At 43.8% G+C, this 19,319-nt stretch overlaps 1 protein-coding gene across 1 annotated transcript in view; it reads right to left on the bottom strand.

The window, feature by feature from the left end:
* The window catches only part of zgc:174356 (uncharacterized protein LOC100137120 homolog), a 31,010-nt gene extending 29,020 nt beyond the window's left edge, over positions 1–1,990 (bottom strand). Inside the window, exon 1 of the mRNA XM_062522977.1 lies at positions 1,690–1,990. Within this exon, the coding sequence (XP_062378961.1) occupies positions 1,690–1,806 (117 nt within the window). The 5' untranslated portion in view covers positions 1,807–1,990. The remainder of the gene's footprint in view (positions 1–1,689) is intronic.
* Positions 1,991–19,319: the final 17,329 nt, after the last annotated feature.

Raw genomic sequence — 19,319 nt, 5'->3', positions numbered from 1 at the left:
GAATCGGCCGATTTTCACGTGATCGGCCACGACCGGCGACCGGCCGGTCAGTCTGAGACATGCCGATTTTATGCCGGTCAAATGCACTCGCACGTACTTGTAACAACATCACACTCACACAGCTGAGTTTGCAAAGTTTGATGAAGCTAGGCCAACAGTCAGGGCTGGATAAAGCGCTAATACTGAGTTTTTCTATGCAGCGAACGCTGTGCTTTGCCATATTGCGTGGAATTTACTATACTAAGCTGTCACTTCAGGTTACAGCGCTCATCAAAGCCCGTCCTTGCCGCTAATTGCGTGCCCACAGCTGAACCACAAGCGCTATCAATAAGCAGCGACATAGCCTTTACTCAACTTAAGGCGAGACACGGCAGGAATAAACATAGTTTTGCTTCGGTTTGCCAACTTATCATGTATTCTTTCACACTACTACAACAACTAAGTCCGATTTACACATTTAGAGGTTTATTTCATTACCTTTTGTCTGATCACGCCTGTATATTTCTTCTAAATTCGCCAAAAGTTAGCATTCTAACGTGTCATAAACTAGCCTACCGCGACCGTGATACAAAACATATCATGCGTGGTGTCGTTGGAAAGCTGTGTTTCGATATCCTGCATGACGTTATGCCATCCAAATATGGACACTTCCTTAGTATCCGCAAGCAATCGCGAAAGTTCAAAGAAGAGTGTGGACTGAGAATGTATGTCATTTGCTGTGTTAATTTCAAGGCTTCTCAAAATTAGTTTTTTTTGTTGTCATTTTCCAACATCTCAGCCTATGTAGCACTAACTTCAGTTATCAGTAGGCTATTCTGAAGATATTTACAGTTGGATATTGCATATGGATGTGAGAAGAAAGAAAGTGTTCCTAGTGCATTTCTACATGTGTGAAATGAATGTCCCACACTGGGATTACTGCAGCTGAAGAAGACTTGAAGAAGAATCTGTCTATTCACATTTTTCTACCAGCCATTGATAAGTTGATTACATTTCTAACATGTTGTATTGAAGAAAATATAGGCTAGAAAATAACTCTTTGTTTGTGCTGTAAAGTGGTTAGAAGAAATTAAATCGGAATCGGCTAAAATCGGTATCGGCCGGTCAAACTCGATGAAAAATCGGAAATCGGAATCGGCCAAAAAATTGCAATCGGTGCATCTCTATTCTTTTGTTTACATCTCGCGGCGCAAGGCGGCACCATTCCTAGCAAGGACTCGTCGTTTTGCTCAGCATGAAGCATTGCTGTCTTGTCTCTTTCACACACACACACACACACAGACACACACACAAAAACATTGGTGGCCACACACCCGCTCTTTTTCTCACACACACAAACACCTGGCTCTCTCTCTTTCTCTCTCTTGCCCACTCTCTCTTTCTCTCTCACACACACAATTTCTTTCTCTCTTTCTCTCTCTCACACACACACACACTGCCCTGTTGCCCTGTTGTCCAGAAGTCTAAAAAAGGGAGAAAATGCCATCCCCACAGAGCCAGTTGATGAATTGTTCACTTCCTGTTTTACACCATTAAAATGCTCCAGGAAAAAAAGCTACGAATGTTGCCCACAAACTCTCTGTGACAGATAAGGGGGGAAAAAACAAGTGCACAAAGACATAGGAAGTACAAGGGGAAAGAGATAAGGGTAAGAAGAAGACAGCAACTCCCAGTAGCTGACAGGTTTACCTTGTTGATGATCAGTTGTTGATAAGCAGGCGACACAATGAAAGTGCTGGTCATGAACCAGAAAATGACCGGCTCCACTGTAACCACTCGTCCCAACTTCTCCACCCATTCTGGCATGATTTCTGAGCAACTAGACAACGGACTTGATAAGGGAAAACAAACTAGGCTAAGTCCTCTTCAGTCTAGCTGTTCCCAATAACCACAACAGCTTTGAAGCCCCATGGTTTCCAGAGAAGAGAAAGTAGAGAGAGACAGACACTGATAGCAAGAAAGAGAGAACGAGAGAATGACACAAGCATGAAGTCTGTTACCGGGGAGGGTCACATGACGGTCAGGCTCTGTGAGGTAAAAGGAAGTGTCATCACAATTTCCCTTTACAGCTGTGGACTGCATATTGTAAAACTGACTCATGCACTTTTTTTTCTCTTGCCATAAAGCTTCTCGCGAAAAAGACTAAGTAGAACTAACTGCAACTATAAATATTAAAGTACAAAACGACTCTGTGGAAACTTTATGCTTTAATCACAAGCTCAGTGGCTCAGTGTGATCGTCGGGGGTTACGATCTCTGCATCTAAACTCTTTGTGTAAACAGAACAGACCAAAGCCCATCTATCTATCATGCACCACATGCATTCTGGTTATAGTTCACACAGCGGCGTAGTATGGCGGGCCTATAGCTCATCTAAGAGTTTATTATGCCAGAGTTAGCTTTTTATGAACCATTAAAGCAATCTCTGGAGTGAATGCCCCTGTAAAAAGACAGCCCCCCATGAATATGATAGCGGGAGCTGGCTAAAATGGAAATGAAACAGTAAATCATGCAATCGAGCCTGGGCCTGCGTGACTTGATAAGAGACTCGTACTGTAAAGTGTATCTTACATAATCTTATTTTTATTGCATTTAAATCATATGGCTGGCATTGCACACAGCAAGCCATAGTTGTATGGGCACTCAAATGTCATACTTGTGTCAAATGTCATTGGGCCTTCTGCATCCAGCAGTGTCAGAAAAATGTCACACACATCATACACAACATTTTCGGAAGCCTGTTCAGAATTCTGAGACGCATACTGTAGATATTCTGAGGGGCAGAAAGTATGAGAGTCAGAAAAGCTTACCCATGTAGGCTACTGGTGTTTAGTTTAGCTTGCTAGCTTCTCGCTGGGTTTGTACTAGATGCTGATGCTGGTGTGTTAGTTTGAGCCATTGCTGTTTGCATCAGACTGCATATCACCTCTAAATGATTTCAGCTTAATGTTTTTATTTCTTTATGTCTCCAGTGTCACCAGCATGCCCACCTGGATGCTATTGGGACAACTATGCTACGCATGGATTTAATTAGGAGCTGAGCCTGGACCTTGCAGATAGCTGGCCAGGTCAAGTCTGTAATATCGGCGTCAACTGATTGCCATGTATGTTCTCATATATAGCCCTTTGTTGTCACACAATGTCTAGAAAAGTTAGTCAGAGAAGTTATTATCAGGCTGCAGTGCATGTCTGAATATGGTATAGGTGCAGAAAGTGCTCATACTACAAAGCCATTTTGTCACATACATCATGTTGTGAATGTGTAACTGAATGATAAACTATTTCAATTCCGCGTCAGTGCATCAGAACAGGGTCATGTGTATTGTATGGTACATCATTCTGATGATGGTTATGTTCAGGTATTATCACTACCAGAGCCATTTAAGGCCGTGAGCTCGCTCTGTTTTGGTCGTGGGATTGGAAATCTATGCTATCTCACCAGCCCCTCTTAATGATGCGTATCTGATTTGAGCTTGAGAAGGCAGCACACACCATTCTGAATGAATCAGCTGGATCATTTGCTTCTCTGAGGGAAGAAGAGGAAAACAGCTCAGCCCAAGAGCGTCGGGCTTGTGTATCCCGAGTTTCTAAATCCGTCCGCACTTCAGATCGTGAGTGCGTCGGGGTCAGGAATATTCCCGGCTTTTTTGTTGTCGACGGTAGCTTTGGAGAGAATAAAACCTAACTCCAGCTGAGCAAGGATTTGCTTGTCTGTTGGAAGTGCTGTGACAGACAGGTTTATGAAACTTTCTGCTCCTCCCTCAGTCATTTTCTTCCTTCATTTACCTAGAACATCTCATTAGAGCTTAATACAGACTGCAAACATATTTTTTTTATGCCAATAACTGGAACGTTCTCACTCTCTTATGTGATATTTGCTCCAGTGAGCCTTCAGCAGGCAGACATGGAGATTGTGGGTTTTTAAAGAGGAAAAAAAAGAATTGTTGCTCAAGAACTAGCAACCTACTGTAACAACGCAAAAGGTCAACAAAAACCGAGCAGACACCACCTACAGCCCCTCTGTCACTTAATAAGAGGTATGTTCAACAATGTCATGTGGTGATTTTTTCCTCTTACATTTCCATTTGGTTTAATTTCTCAGAGCCCAGAACTAGAAGGTGTACAGTATATCTAGTGAGGACTACAGCCATGTTTATCTGCTTCACATTCATATACCGTTACAATGAATTTGTAAATAATACCAACATTTTGAAAACATGGCACACTGTTGTACAGTATGGGAGCACAGTGTTGTGCAGCGGCCAAAGGTCAAGCTTTGTTCATTTTCACTTATTATTTTGTCTTGGGGAAGATCTCCTCTTGTAGATGTGACCTCTAGGTCGCGCCATCAATTCTGACTAAATTTCGAGAGCAGCTTCACAATTGCGTGCAATTATACTTAAAGAGCACAGGCGTGTGTTCACGGGAAGAAAACATTCGGAGAACTAAACTAAAAAGAGAACTGGCAAAATCAATCTCTCCAATTCAAAACTCAGACGGCTGCTCCCTGAGTAGAACTACCCTCGCTCATGTGTATGTCTGAAAGTTAATTGGGTAGAGAGGGTAATATTGCTGACCTGTCACTGTTGATATGAAAAACTCCCTTCTCACAACATGTGTTTGTAGCCTCCTTATTTATGAAAGGTAATCCAGATATCCTTTTCCTTCTAGCACTCGAAATATTATAATAGAAATCTAATTATAAACACAATGATATGCAATCCTGCAATATTGTTCGTGCCATAAAGTAACAAAAACAACTTCAGTGTTTTATAGCCTATAGTACCTATGGCATTTGGGAGCCCTATTACATCGTACCAAATCGTATTGAATCACACCGAAACATTCTGCATTAATATGTATCTTTTTAAAATTCTATTGTAGCTTGTTGATCCAGGTAGGTATTGAATTGTCTTATAAGGGAGAGATGCACACAGCATAACATAGGCTACTACTGTATGTGCAATACTGTGATTATTTAATTTGAGGTTAAATTCAGCTCACCTGGTGCAACTGGTAATGCATTAGCAAAGTGACTTGCTTTGAAGTCTGACAGGCTATTTTCCCTGTTAGTAAATGGGTAGCAACAGACATATTTTAGAGATGAGGTTAATGCAACTAATGGAAACAACATAGACATGCAGTTTATTGAACAGAATAGAATGTCGGCTCTATAAGGCCTAATTTAATTACCACAGGCTTATTTTTTCAGAACACTATTTTTCCAATTCCCTATTCATTGTGTTGTGAGGATTACAAACTAGAACAAAGCAAAAATGCTCATCTGACAAAATGACTACTACACTATAGTGAAAACCATTAATACTCAATTCCCTGTAATAAATCAGTCTCCAAACAGCGCTCTTCATAAGCCTACACCTTGTTTACAAAAAAAAATCTGTCATGTTTTTGATGAAAATAATATGATCTTCAACACAACATGAAATGGATTTCTGTCTATAAAACAGCTTAACTATTTTTCCACCTTGCCAACTTGGGTTTACAGGCATCGTAGGGTGTTTTCACACTTTGTCCCTATCAGCCTTCTAAACGAACTCAGATCGTTGAGCATGTTTTGTGCTAAGTGAACATTCGAAACAGACCCTTCTAACTCAGGAGGTAGTCTCAATTCGCTTTGAAGTCCGCGGCTCAACTTCCCTTTTGATTAGGCCCTAGTTTGTGCAAAATTGTGAAAAAGAGCCCTGCATGGGTTCAATGTGACGTTGTGCATTGTAGCCTATTTTATCCTCTTTGCCATCGCCATAAGAGGCATAGCTTATCGTTAATCATCAAAACTATTATCGCTATTATTAACACTAACCTGATACATGTCATCATGTGTAGTAACCATAGGCTGCAGCCAAGCGTCCTTACGTCAATGTTTTCATTCAAGCTATGGTCATCGACAACCAGCATGATCTGCATCTATTAATATTATTATATCTCTATACAACTCTTTAGCAAGTGGCAAAATCCGAGAGTTACTGCAGGGTATGTAACAGACTGCTGGTCAGCTGCCATTTTGGACGTGAGGTAGGTCTATGGTTGTTGGCATAGACAGTAAAAGGTTGTAGGACATTATCAACAGTAACATGGTGGGGCGGGCCTATCATTCTGAATTAGAAAGTGTGATTGGATGCCTGGCATGTTGACTGACAGTTACCATAGATGGTTCAAGAGGATCTTCGCAGTAACTTCAGAGATAAGAGTTCCTTTTGAAATCCAGAAAAATATATTTATGAAACAAACCAATCATGCGTCATTAAAATTATTTAAACATGATAATAAATGATAATCTGCTGTGCAGCAATACTTTCAAATGCATGCTTGGTGCCTTCCCTCGATTTGAGCTATTTTCAGTAGGCCTACTCACAGCCAGACCCTAAATCTTTTCAGACCCCAAATCTTTCCAGATTTGGGTCTGCGTTTCCAGGCTAGTACAGATAGGGTAAAATAAGCTAGGTGTCAAAGTGCAAGAGTCTGCGGTTGCCAGCAATGGCACTCATTCCCAAACTTAAGCATAGGCTACTGCTAGTCATGCATATTGTACATTCTATATTAAATTAAATCATTTAATTTAAAGCATGACCTACTGTAGGCCTACCTGTCAATTGCTTGTGGTTCCTCACAGAATTTGAAAGAACATTACAGAAACTGGACAAATGACCATCCAGACCATCTGCTTTTTTGTGCAGCATCAAGGATGTCCCTAGCCTTTACATTTCCAATAGTTCTGACAACATTTGTTCCATTCAAGAGGCATAGAAGTTCTGAATGTCTTAAAGGCTGACCACAGTTTTTTTTTTTTTTTTTTTTTGGTAAAAAAAAGCCCACTTCAGAACAATCCTGTTATTTGTTGATAACACAGAACCAATATGGTCCTTATCTGGAGACTGTGTAAGGAGCATTGCACAAGGGCTACACTCCCATGTGATTCAATACACGCACTGCATATGGAATCATGGGGAGGGTGTGAGACCACCATTTCCCCCCCCCGACGGCTGGAGCAAGGCTACTCTGGGCCAGCAGCATATCTGAGCATAGCGATGTGGTGCAACGCATGGTGCTTGGAGCTCAGAGGTAGAGATGGAGCCACTGAAGGATGAGATTAATGGTGTGACCTTCAGTGAAAATCAGTTACGTATTAGAGGGCAAGGCGTGTGAGTCACGAGGGGGGGGGGGGGGGGGGGTTGGTAGCCCAGGAGAGCCATGATGACAGCACGATGAGCCGGCCAGCCTCAATTAATTACACCATGCCAGAGAATGGAGGATGGAGAACAGATAGAGAGAGAGAGAGAAAGTGAGTGAGAGAGAAAGAGAGAGAGAGAGAGAGAGGAAGAGAGCTGTAGTGCTCCCTTGCTCTAATGGACCCATTCTCAAAAGAGAGGCGTAGGCCTACAGTATATAAAAAATAAATTCAACAGATTAGTCGTTAATTATTAGCTGATTGCTTTATTTACATGACCATATTTCTATTTTGGTGTCACTGCATGCCAGCCATAGACAAAGGGTGTTTTTTCTAGGTTCCTGTCATGTCTAAACCTTTGTAATTTAATGCATTCTGAAATTGGCATGTAAAGAGTACTTGCGCCTGCTTATGTGTGTGTGGGTGTGTGTGTTGTGTGAGTGTGTGTGTGTGTGTGTGTGTGTGTGTGTGTGTGTGTGTGTGTGTGTGTGTGTGTTGTGTGAGTGTGTGTGAGTGTGTGTGCGCGCATGTGTGAGCGCGTGTGTGAGGGATAGAGAGAGAGAGAAAGAGAGAGAGAGAGAGAAAGAAGAAAGAGAGAGAGAGTGCTTTCAAAATATCCATTCAGTAAATAGCAAAGCAAAGCCAGCCGTGTGTTTGTTTTATGAGTCAAATTGATTTTCATTAGAGAAGCTGTCTGCAGCGTTCACATCTTTGCAGTTTTGCCCTGCATCTCTTCTGATCTTTATTATTGGGCATTTGAAGCGGCAACCTTAGCATGACGTGTGTAGTATTAAAGACACACACGCACACACACACACACACACACACACACACACACACACACACACACACACACACACACACACACACACACTCACACACACTCACACACACATAATCAGTTTCCGTTAAATGCAATGTGTGAAGCAGAGAGCTGTTTGACAGGTGTGAGTATTTGGGGGTGTTAGGGTATAGTAAAACAAACCCATGGAATACGGCAGAGTTAGCCTACTCCCAAAACGATTTATTGGACGATAAATCCAGTGTTTGTTTATTTGCCACATAAATTGTTTGGGGAGCATTATGAGTTTCTGAGTGTTTCTCCCCTCGCTGTTGCAGTTTCATCCAATTCATTCTCTGTTTCATCATGCTGCCATCCCTTTTCTTTAATAAACAAAGCATCCACCTGTTGTTCTCTGAGATGGCATGCGATACATTCTGCTCTTACATCCTCTCTTCAGCACCTCAGGAAAACTGATGCTGAGGCTAAACGGCGCGATGGGCTAAAGCAAAGCGCTAGTCCTTTAGCACTGCTGCTGCAATACTGAGAGAAGCACGGAGAGATAATGTCTCCCCTGAGTTGCTGTGAATTCTATCTGCCTCGTGTCTTTGTTTGGAGGATACACGAGTTCTTTATGTGGATTAAAAAGATATCGTAGTGTGATGGTGGCTTTACTCGGCCTGGGAATGTGAGTCATGGGGAGGTTATGACAGAGGAGAAAAAGCAGAAAGGTTAATGGGTGTTCTGTATTGAATATAGTAATATTCACAGTCATGCGAATAGGGGCTAATTGAATTAAATTGGGCTAATGGCATGGAACTGTGTTCAAGTAATGTGGGTTGACAGGACAGGAGCACTTAATGACCGGGGATCTTTAATCTTTGGCTTGCACTGCTCAGAGCAGCATCAATGCTTATCTGCATATCTCCTCCTCCCTCTGCTTGTGTTATGTGCTAATATGCATACGAGGTGTGTGTGTGTGTGTGTGTGTGTGTGTGTGTGTGTGTGTGTGTGTGTGTGTGTGTGTGTGTGTGTGTGTGTGTTGGATATGAATCTGGATGTGAGCATTTTCCTTTGAAGTGTCTGTGGGTGTGTCAGCATGACCATGTGTATTGTATACCTGTGAACGTTGTGTGTCTGTGTGTGTTCATATGTCTATTCATATGAGTTTGTGTTGGGGTGTGTGCATGTGTGTATGTTTTTGCTCACGTATAGGATATTGTTCTTATTCATTGTCTTCTAGTGCATCCTACTGAGCCTCCCTGGGGAATCTAAATGAGGCCCAAAGTGAAGTCCACTGCGGAATTATCTGCAATCTGCCTTATCAGCAAATAGGGGATGAGACACACCGCTGTACTGTATGTGCATACGTGTGTGTGTGTGTGTGTGTGTGTGTGTGTGTGTGTGTGTGTGTGTGTGTGTACACATGTGTGTGTGTTCCAAATGACTGCATACACCACTCAGGAGACCCACACCAGAATATTTGATGACAAACGTGCACGTACTGTAATATTAGAAATGAATATACTGATGAATGCATTTGTTTTTCCAGGCTCACTGATGTCGCGACACAGTCCTTGGCAATCATTAGCGATGTCATTTTTCATTTCACAATAATGAGCATTAAAGGCGAGGACCGTGATTCTCCAGAAAGGTTGTTCATAATTGAACTCAACAGCCAGTCAAATGACACCACTCCCTCACATGCTCCTGAAGCATTTTGTTTCTGGGTCAGTTCTAGCCTGGGTGTTCCCTCCTGCCTTGCGCGGTGATTTCATTCATTCAAACTACCGCCCTAATTTTTGCCGGAGATAGGTGACCAATCACAGAACAGGGGGGAAAGCAAGACGATGATGAGCTATGCACTGACGCATTTGATAGACATCCGTGGCGCCCAATGAACGGATCTGGGCATTTTTTCAGATACGAGAAAATTAACGTCTGGTTGCCAGACCACGTCTCATTCGAGAAGTGGTAGGCGCTAGCCAGGCTAGATCAGTTCAGCAATTCTGTTGATTCCCCAAAGCCAAGTCGATGTATGAATTGGACAGATATTGCATTGGTTTACAGTGTCGGACGTGACGTCGCCTTTAACTGCCCAGCAAAACGAAGTGGCGGACACAATTTACCCTTGCTATACTGTATGTCCTTTTGGATTTTGCCGATTGCGGATTCACTCAGGCCTTTGTCTCACCTCATCTCAAGTCACATCATGTCATGTCATGTCATGTCACATCAACCCCCAGCAGAGGCACCGTGCTGAGGAAGCGACTCTGGAAGATAGGTGGTCACCCGGCAGGTCAGGTCAGGAGAATCAGCAAGTTTCACCGTTCAAACTCAGCTCCTCTCAAGTGTGTGGTATAGTGCTGTGCCACAGCACTAATGCTACCATTTTGTATAAAGATTGTGGGGCTGATGCAGTTAGGGAATGAGGTTAATCATTGTTTAAATCCGTGATATGGAATTACATTGAAATTGGCCTCACACACTTTTGTCAAGAGCTTTGCTAAACGGCTGGATGATGTTGAGAAATGATGTGTAAACCACTTGAGGAGAGGAAGGTTTGTTCACAGGGGCAGATGAAAAACAATCCCGCCGTGTGTGTGTGAAATCTAAAATGACTGTGTGTGAAATCTAAAGAGACGTATTATGGATACCTTTAGATGCAGTGATGTTTGGTATTCCTTATGAGCAGCACACACAGCATTGGTGCTAAAAAAAAAAGTCAGGGGGAAAACAATAGTTTGTGGAAAGGGAGAACACAGACAGACTTCCTCAAAGGTCACGTAAAGGTCGGAAACAAGAAAGCGCTGTGAATGAGCTCCAACTAAAACCGTGCCCACAGGGAAAAAAAATGAACAAAGAATTGGCGATGATCCTCCCAAGCGGAGCAGCTGCCTCAACGGAGGAAGTCTGTGAACCACACTGAGAACAGACTACAAGGACTACAAACCGATTTGAACTCATCGACTTTCCATTCTAATCTCAATCACTTCTAGAATGCTATACCGAGAATGATAAAAAAGTGATATGTCCTCGACGGAAAAGAATGTATTATTCAATAACGATGTCCTAATGCAGTTGGGTCATGTACATGAAACCGCATATATGCATGAGGGAGGCTTGGGCACACCGCTAGGTCAAGCACATTGTTAGCGACTCAGCATTTGCTGGGACTCATTACTCCCCCTCCACCACGCCAACCCCCCCCTCTTGCTCTTCCTCCTCTTCTCCTCCTTCAGCTCCTCTGTGTCATCTTCCTCTTCCTCCTCCTTCTCCTTAGCGGCCCATTACACACCCCCTCACCCCTTCCTCACCCTCTCCTCCACCTCCTCCTCCTCCTCCTCCAGCTCCTCAGGGGCCTCCCAGCCGCCAGGGTCCAGAGCTCCGATGACACCTCCCCGGCGCTCATTATGACCCATCCCCATCCCCGATCCTCATCAGTGCGGGGCGAGAGGCGGCGCAGCATGGCAGCCATCACCGCGCCTCCCTCCCCCTGGGACCCGTCTGAGGGTCACATAACCACGCACCCGCAGTGAGGGATGGAGAGAGCGAGAGAGAGAGAGAGAGGGAGGAGGAGAGAAGGATGGAGAGGACTATTTGCTGTCAGTTATGCGCCTGGTTTACTACAGCACTTGAACAGCAGGGTGTTTTTTTTGCCTGATTATATTAATGTCTCATATGCCATAAGGCATCTGATGCAGGGCAGGCAGAATAGATCAGGTGGTTACCCTGGGAATGCTTCATAGTCTTGCATTCATTATGCTATAGGTTTTTAATCTACCAGTGCATTACAATATGTAAATCTGTGTGCATGTGTGGCCTACCGTGTACGTTTGTGTGTGCGTGTGTGTGTAGTGGGGTGTGTGAGAGATGTCAGAGATATATGCCACTATGTGCCATTTCTTTGGCATCATGCTTACTGATGCGAGTAGAAAGGTCGGGTTACTTCCTCCCTGGAGAGATTCAGTCAGCAGCAGAGACCTGGGGCCACAGCAGCCTCCTCGACTGTACCTCTCTCTCTCTCTCTTTCTCTCTCTCTCTCTCTCTCTCTCTCTCTCTCTCTCTCTCTCTCTCTGTCTGTCTTCTCATTACCCATATTCTGTGGAATCAACTATCATCCTGCTAATAGACCAAAGCTAAAGTGGAAGGGGAGTCCATCAGGAGTCTATTTTGTGATTCCTGTGCAGATTTTTCTTTTTATCTCCATATCAAATCACTCCATTTCTCTATCTGTTGCAGCCAAGATAATACACATGTTTTACTTATGCATTCTTACATGCTATTAATAAATGCAGAGGTTCAGTGTGGTACCGTGAAGTTACACCTTGATGTAATCTTACTCTAATCAAAAGAACTGGCAAGAGATGGCACAGAGTACCTGTACATCAAATAATGATAGCCTGACAGCGTTTAAGGAATCAGGGAATTTAATAAAAAGAGGATCATAGGATCATGGGATCATCAAAGCTTGGAAATGTAAAAACCCTCCTCCTCCTGTCTTACTCTCTGGAATCTTCAGCATAAATGCATAAATCTACTCAGATAAAGCTCAGTGTCCTTGGTGCTGGCGAAGTGTTTGCTCAATAAAACTGTGTGTTGCGAGCGCTTTTCTCCCGCTCGTCCTCAGATTGTGTAGATTAAGTCGGCAGGATTACCACCTGAAGCTCTCTGAAGTGTGTAGCCACGACTGCTCTCACACGGCCGATACCCCTTTCTGAGGAGTGCTATCGCCACGGTGATATGAATCATTTAGCCGGAGATGAATATGAAGTGATAACCCACTGCACCCCTTTATCTCCGTATCGCGCAGTGCATCTTGGGATTAAGAGTCCAGAGTGATCTAACTATCTGCCGGGCCAAGTGCAACAGTTTGGTTGAAACAGAGAAAAGGGAGGCTCTACGCGGCATGAGAGAAGTCAGTCCTGACTCTTTTTTTTTTTTTCAAATTGACTTCCAATTCATGCAAAGACAAGATATCTTCCAAAATAAGAGACTACACTGATAAGCAGATTTGTTTAATTCTTCATCAACACATTCAAATTATACTGCACATATGTTTTTTTGTGTGTTATTTATAATCCATTAATAATGGTTAATTAAAATGTATATACGTAGATATAATGCATGTTGTATAGGGGTATCCAGGCAGTTTCACAGAACATGCTCCCCTTCCAATGATAGAATGTGTCCTCACCAGGAGCTCCACCACCCGGCGTGTGTCTCCCTTCCCATGCTTCATTGGTCCACTGGTCAATGCCCTGGAGCTCCATGAATCTGAATGTGAGGGCCTAAGTTGTGTAATGCCTGTCGTAGCCTACTTCAGGGATTCCACGCTAAACAGACTAATAATGCATTTTGCACGGGTGGAGAGGAAGGGTGTGTGTGTGCACACGCGTGTGTGTGTAGAGCAAGTCTGTCAGCGTGTTATCAGGGTGCAGATGTGAATTGATGAGTGCTGACACTTACAACAAGCTGGTTGCCATGACTACGGAATGTCACAGCGATGGACGGTGTTATCGTCAAGGCTACGAGGCAGTGGATGCTGAGGAGAAATGACAGTGCTTTTCCTTCTCCTTCCCATCAGCTTACATACTATATGACAAAGCGCGGGTATAGGACAGCAGAGGCTAATTGTTTTAAAAGAAGGCAAAGTGAATCTTTCTCCTTTTTTTGCCCAGGATGTAAACCTGGTTGCATTGGTAGCGATTCCTTTGCATATAGCCATTTAGAGATGCAACATAATGTTGTGAAACACTTTAAACAGCGAAATTGGATGAGACTATCTCCTGACATTTGCGCTCATAGCCATTTGGGGTTTTACCCTCTTTATTACGGTTTACTGCTTCTAGCGACTGAAAAAAAAAATCATTGTTATTTTAGGATTTTGTTTCTGCCCTTTATGGAGAGAGCCCTCATGGCACTTCACCCACCAGAGAGTGTGGGTGGGGTGCGGTGGGGGTGGGTGGGGGCAAGATATTGAGATGACAAAGCCTGCCCAGTCGAGCTTGGTATGAGAAAGCAAACACATTACCAGCTTATGGGGCTGTGCTTGACTGCTATTGTTCATTAAGTGTCAGGAAAGGGATAAGCCCCTGAGCTTTCTCTAATGGCATCTTGTGTCCCCCTGTTTGACACCGCCATTCGCAGGCAGAAACTTTTTCAGGGGAAAATTGCACTCAGGCTATTTAGTTCTGACTCTCTCTTGCCACACAGTCACACACACACACACACACACACACACACACACACACAAGCACGCACACACACAAGCATGCACACACACACACAAGCACGCACACACACAAGCATGCACACACACGCATGCACACACATATGCACACACAGAGAGAGAGAGAGAGAGAGAGAGAGAGAGAGACACATACAGTGAGACACACACACACACACACACACACACACACACACACACACACTCACACACTTCCATTTTCCAGGGCGAAAATGTAGTCTACTGCTGTGATGTTCTATATGTGGATGGAGGGGAGTGGAAGTCAATACAGCACGCGAGAGAGACAGAGAGATGAGGAGAGACGGAGAGCCACTCGGTTTCATAGCACAGCTGGGTATCTCTGGGTTACTGCGTGGCTTTTTGGCCTTCTACTCTGGAGATGTTTGAAAAGGAGTGAATCGAAAAGTTGGAGCGAAGGAAAATTAAATGCCTGTGATTTCGCCAAGAGCCCCACACACTGCTCCGTCTCACTATCATACACACACACACACACACACACACACACACACACACACACACACACACACACACACACACACACACACACACACACACACACACTCACTTGCATCCACACGTGCACACACAATGCACACATATACGTTTCACAAGGCACACATTAACAAGCACCAAAAAGAGGTGCTTGAATGAACTGAGAAGTCTTTCTGTGTGGACACAAAGGGGGGGGGGGGGGGGCATCAAAAGGAGAGGTTCAGCTCTACACCACCCTGTCACTGCATGGACAGTTAGTGAGAATTTCGCTTCACTTCACCTGAAAATTCACCAAACCTTTAGATGTGTCTCTCAGTCGCTTAGATGGCAACGCCAAAGCTGTGAAATTACCCTTTATGACAGTAAGGGGGGAGGAAAGACCACACATTTTCCACCCGCTGAACTCCAAAAGGGCAGATAACGAAGAAAGATGTGATTTAAATTATATTCACATTGGGGAGGGGGGAGGGAAATAAATTTCAATTTAATCTCCTTTTATAGAGTGTCTGAGCGGGCGACCGTATTTGTATGTATGACGCTGCTCTGCAAAGGACCAGGAGGTGGAGCCGGTGGAACCAAGCTAATTCTCCTGCAATAATGACGTCCTTAGCCACTATTTATGCTCCTCTGTGTGTGTGTGTGTGTGTGTGTGTGTGTGTGTGTGTGTGTGTGTGTGTGTCTGTGTGTGTGTGTGTGTGCGTGTGTGCGTGTGTGTGTGTGTGTGTGAGTGTGTGTGTGTGTGAGTGTGTTCTTTTTCTGACTGGCTATATGTGTGTACTATGTGTGTGTATGTGTGTGTGTGTGTGTGTGTGTGTGTGTGTGTGTGTGTGTGTGTGTGTGAGAGTGTGTTCTTTTTCTGACTGGCTATATGTGTGTACTATGTGTCTGTATGTGTGTGTGTGTGTGTGTGTGTGTGTGTGTGTGTGTGTGTGCCCTTTCTCTGACTGGCTATATGTGTGTATGTTTCTGTCCTATTTTGGTTGGATGTGTGTGTGTGTGTGTGTGTGTGTGTGTGTGTGTGTGTGTGTGTGTGTGTCAGAGAAATAGTATGCGCCTTATGCATACTTATTATAATGTGTCATTTTATGTAGCGGAACCACCTGCTTCAAGACCATCCATGTTTAAGATGAGAATCACAGTTTATTTGGACCATAGATTTCACCTCAGAGGAAATCCAAAGGAAACACTGTGCATAATATCTGGTCAGGGCTGTACACTGCGAGCACCTCGTCGCAAATGCGAGGAAATATATATTTGTGCTACTTGAAAATATGAAATGGGAGCACAGGTGCGAGTACTGAATTCAACCCTTTTATTCGCATTTTGCTCCTAAAAATCCACACCAAGTGGATCAAAGTATAGGCTAGTACAATTTTCGCGCATCTGTACACAAATTTCATAGTTGACAACTCTAACGCTCCTGGCTGGTAACTCACGCTGTCAGCATCAACCTCGCTGTCTCTCGCACGCAAGAAATGTCACTCCAAAACCATTCTTCTTTTTCTTCAATCTGTTCGTTATCAGTTGGTGACTTTGTAGCGATTAGCCTACCGTTGAAACGGCAAACCATGATAAGAATGTTGACTATATAGCCTACAATTACCGTGTTCATTTCAAATATTATTATTATCACGGTTGATAAACACGGTGTGGAAACCGTGTTAGCTTCACCCCAGCCTGCATTTGACATAGGCCTGGTTGACTTCTATGAGAGAAATCCGACTGATTCTGTTGTCTAAATGATGGATTTAACCACGATTTGGTGTGGGCTACACCTGCTTTAAAAAGGCGGAACATTTTCATTGCAAATGTGCGCATCATATAGCCACTCTGCGTCTTTGTATGGAGGTTACATTCACATTAATTCCATTCCACTAACGTTATCAGGAGAATACCGTAACGTTTTATTTTGAGCTCTGGTTGTCACTCATTAGATATAACAGATATAACCTACCAAACTCCAAGACGAGTCATGGTAGAGTAAGTTAAGCACCCAGCCAATTAAACATGACCAAGGAAAAGTGACAACTCACGATGCCATGCCATGGTAGGCTACCTAAATCATAGAAGTTAACGTTACTGGACAGTGGACACTCATCTTTTCTATTACACCAGCAATATTTGTCTTTACCTTTGTTCGTTTTTTGAACATTTAAGTTATTTAATGAAAACATGATGTATCCTTGAACTATGCTTGACTCTTTTCCTAAAACCGAATGAAACCTAATTATGTTCACGTACATCTTAAAGTGACAGGCACTCAATTAGACCTACACACCACCCCTGTAATATCATTATAGTGTAATTAATATGAAGTATTCAGTTTACTGAATATTTTAAGCTATAAGTAATTATGCAGATCCTAAAATGCTATAAATTGATAACAAAATGTATACAAATTCTGAATTCAAAATATGAAATAGAAACAAGACAAGCCATTTTCTGTGTGTGTAGGGTTTGAGCAGAGACTATGATTGCCACTGCTGTGAATGATCTGTATCCTGCTTAAGGCAAGAAGGTTTTCAAGGAAATGTCATAGTGCTCCTAAATTTCTTTCTGTGCTCCTAAACTTTTTCATTTAGGAGCACCTGTGCTCCTAGTGAAAAAGCTTAGCGTACAGCCCTGCTGGTGATATTAAATCTATATAACATATAAAGTATATTTCATTCATTTACACATGTTTGTGTCTTTGTCTTTGTGCCTTTGATATAAATGTGTTTCAAATGTAACATTTAAAAACATCCAAAGAGAAAAGACTGTTTCACGGAGCAACACTTCTCTAAGGCAGCTGTTGTACCCTTAAATCCTGGATTCTTTCACTCTTTGGCTTGCGTGTGTCCTGGATAAAGCTCTACGGAAATGGGAAGATATTTCTGTGCCATGCAGTAACTTCCAGTCATGTGTCAAATTCCATTTACTTTGGATTGTGCTTGCACAGAGACGATATGAGCCTACACACATACCCACACGCTGGCAAAAGAAGGCAATGAAGTAAGGTGAGATGTGAGCTGTGTGTGTATGTGTGAGTGTGTGTGTGTGTGAGAGAGAGACAGAGAGAGAGAGAGAGACAGAGAGAGAGGGAGAGAAAGAAAGACAGGGAGAGATGTTCACTCTACCCTTCCATCACACTGTACTTTCTCCCTCCCTCCCTCCCTCTCCATCTCTCCCTCCATCTCTATCTCTCGATCTCTCTCCCTCCCTCTTTTCGTCCTCTTCCTGTCTGTGCGCATTTGCGCCCGCGCCCGCGCGCGCGCGCGTGTGTGTGTGTGTGTGTACGTTGTCTGACGCACTTCTCTTTATATGGAGAAAAGCAGCTATATTTCCCCAAACACAGTAAAAGAGACAGAGCGCTCCAGGTCCCGTGGCCCCCCCTCTCTCTCTCTCTCTCCACCCCCCTGGTTCTCACAGGCTGTCGCTACTGGAAGCCTCACCGCCGCCTCACTCTCTGGCATTCCACACATTCCTGTATCATGTGCTCATGAAAAAGAAAAGACAAAAACGGGAGAGAGAGAGACAGGGGGCGGATGGGGGGGGGGGGGGGGGGGGGGGGGCTAGTAAAATTATGGCAGGTTAACCCTTTAGCTATTTCCTGATGTACGCTAATGTTGGAAGCTGTGTGGGCATGTGGGATTTGAAGGGTGGCTGGGCTTAGGCTATGCAACAGACGCTAAAGCTACTGAATGGCTGTGTATGTGCGTGTGCGTGTGTGTGTATGTGTGCGTGTCTCAGTGTGTGTGTGTGTGTGTATGTGTGTGTGCGTGCACGTGCAAATATGTGTGTGTCTACAAGTACAGTATGTGTGTGTGTATGTGTATGTGTGTGCATGTGTAACTATGTGTGTGTCTGGGAGTGTGTGTGTGTGTATGTAGAACTATGTGTGTGTCTGCAAGTATGGGTGTGTGAGTGTGTGTGTCTGCAAGTATGTGTGTGTGTGTGTGTGGTCCTTTTGTTTCCAGTGTACTGTAAGATCTGAAATGTTTTCAAACCGCCCCGCTACCTCAGGTGCAGCATGTTTACAGTCCGTGCGTCTGCGTGTCGCCACAGAGCACAAAGCAAGTCTGGGCCGCGTCTGCTCCAAACATATCCGGCGCGCACGAGTCACGCGCTTTCTGGCCTCCGATCAGTATTAATCATCAGACTCCCGACGACCACATTCCACTTCCAAACAACCGCCAGCGCTCCGGAACGGACTCCGGGATACTTGGAGCATTCCGATGCATGCTGGCGGTCAGATGAATTAAAACCCATTAGTCACTTTTCTCTGAGCCCGGCAGACAATACCTCTCACACTCAATTACTGAGCGATTGTACTGTCAACAAAAACATTTATTGCAAGTAAATCCTTTCAACCATAGGCTGCCTCTGCAGGGTGTGTAGACCGACCACAGCCTCATGAGAATAGAGCTTTCATGTGTGTGTGTGTGTGTGTGTGTATGTGTGTGTGTGTGTATACCACCACTGAAAAACCACAATAGCCTCTGGGGTCTACGCATTTGACTCTTACTTTAACCAGTAGAACAAGCATGCCGTGCGTGGTTTCTCTCATTACACTCGTGCATCACACACACACACACACACACACACACACACACACACACACACACCCCAAAA

Source organism: Sardina pilchardus, chromosome 20 (genome assembly GCF_963854185.1).
Source record: "Sardina pilchardus chromosome 20, fSarPil1.1, whole genome shotgun sequence".
NCBI lineage: Eukaryota > Metazoa > Chordata > Actinopteri > Clupeiformes > Clupeidae > Sardina > Sardina pilchardus.
This window is presented reverse-complemented; position numbering and strand designations above follow the sequence as displayed.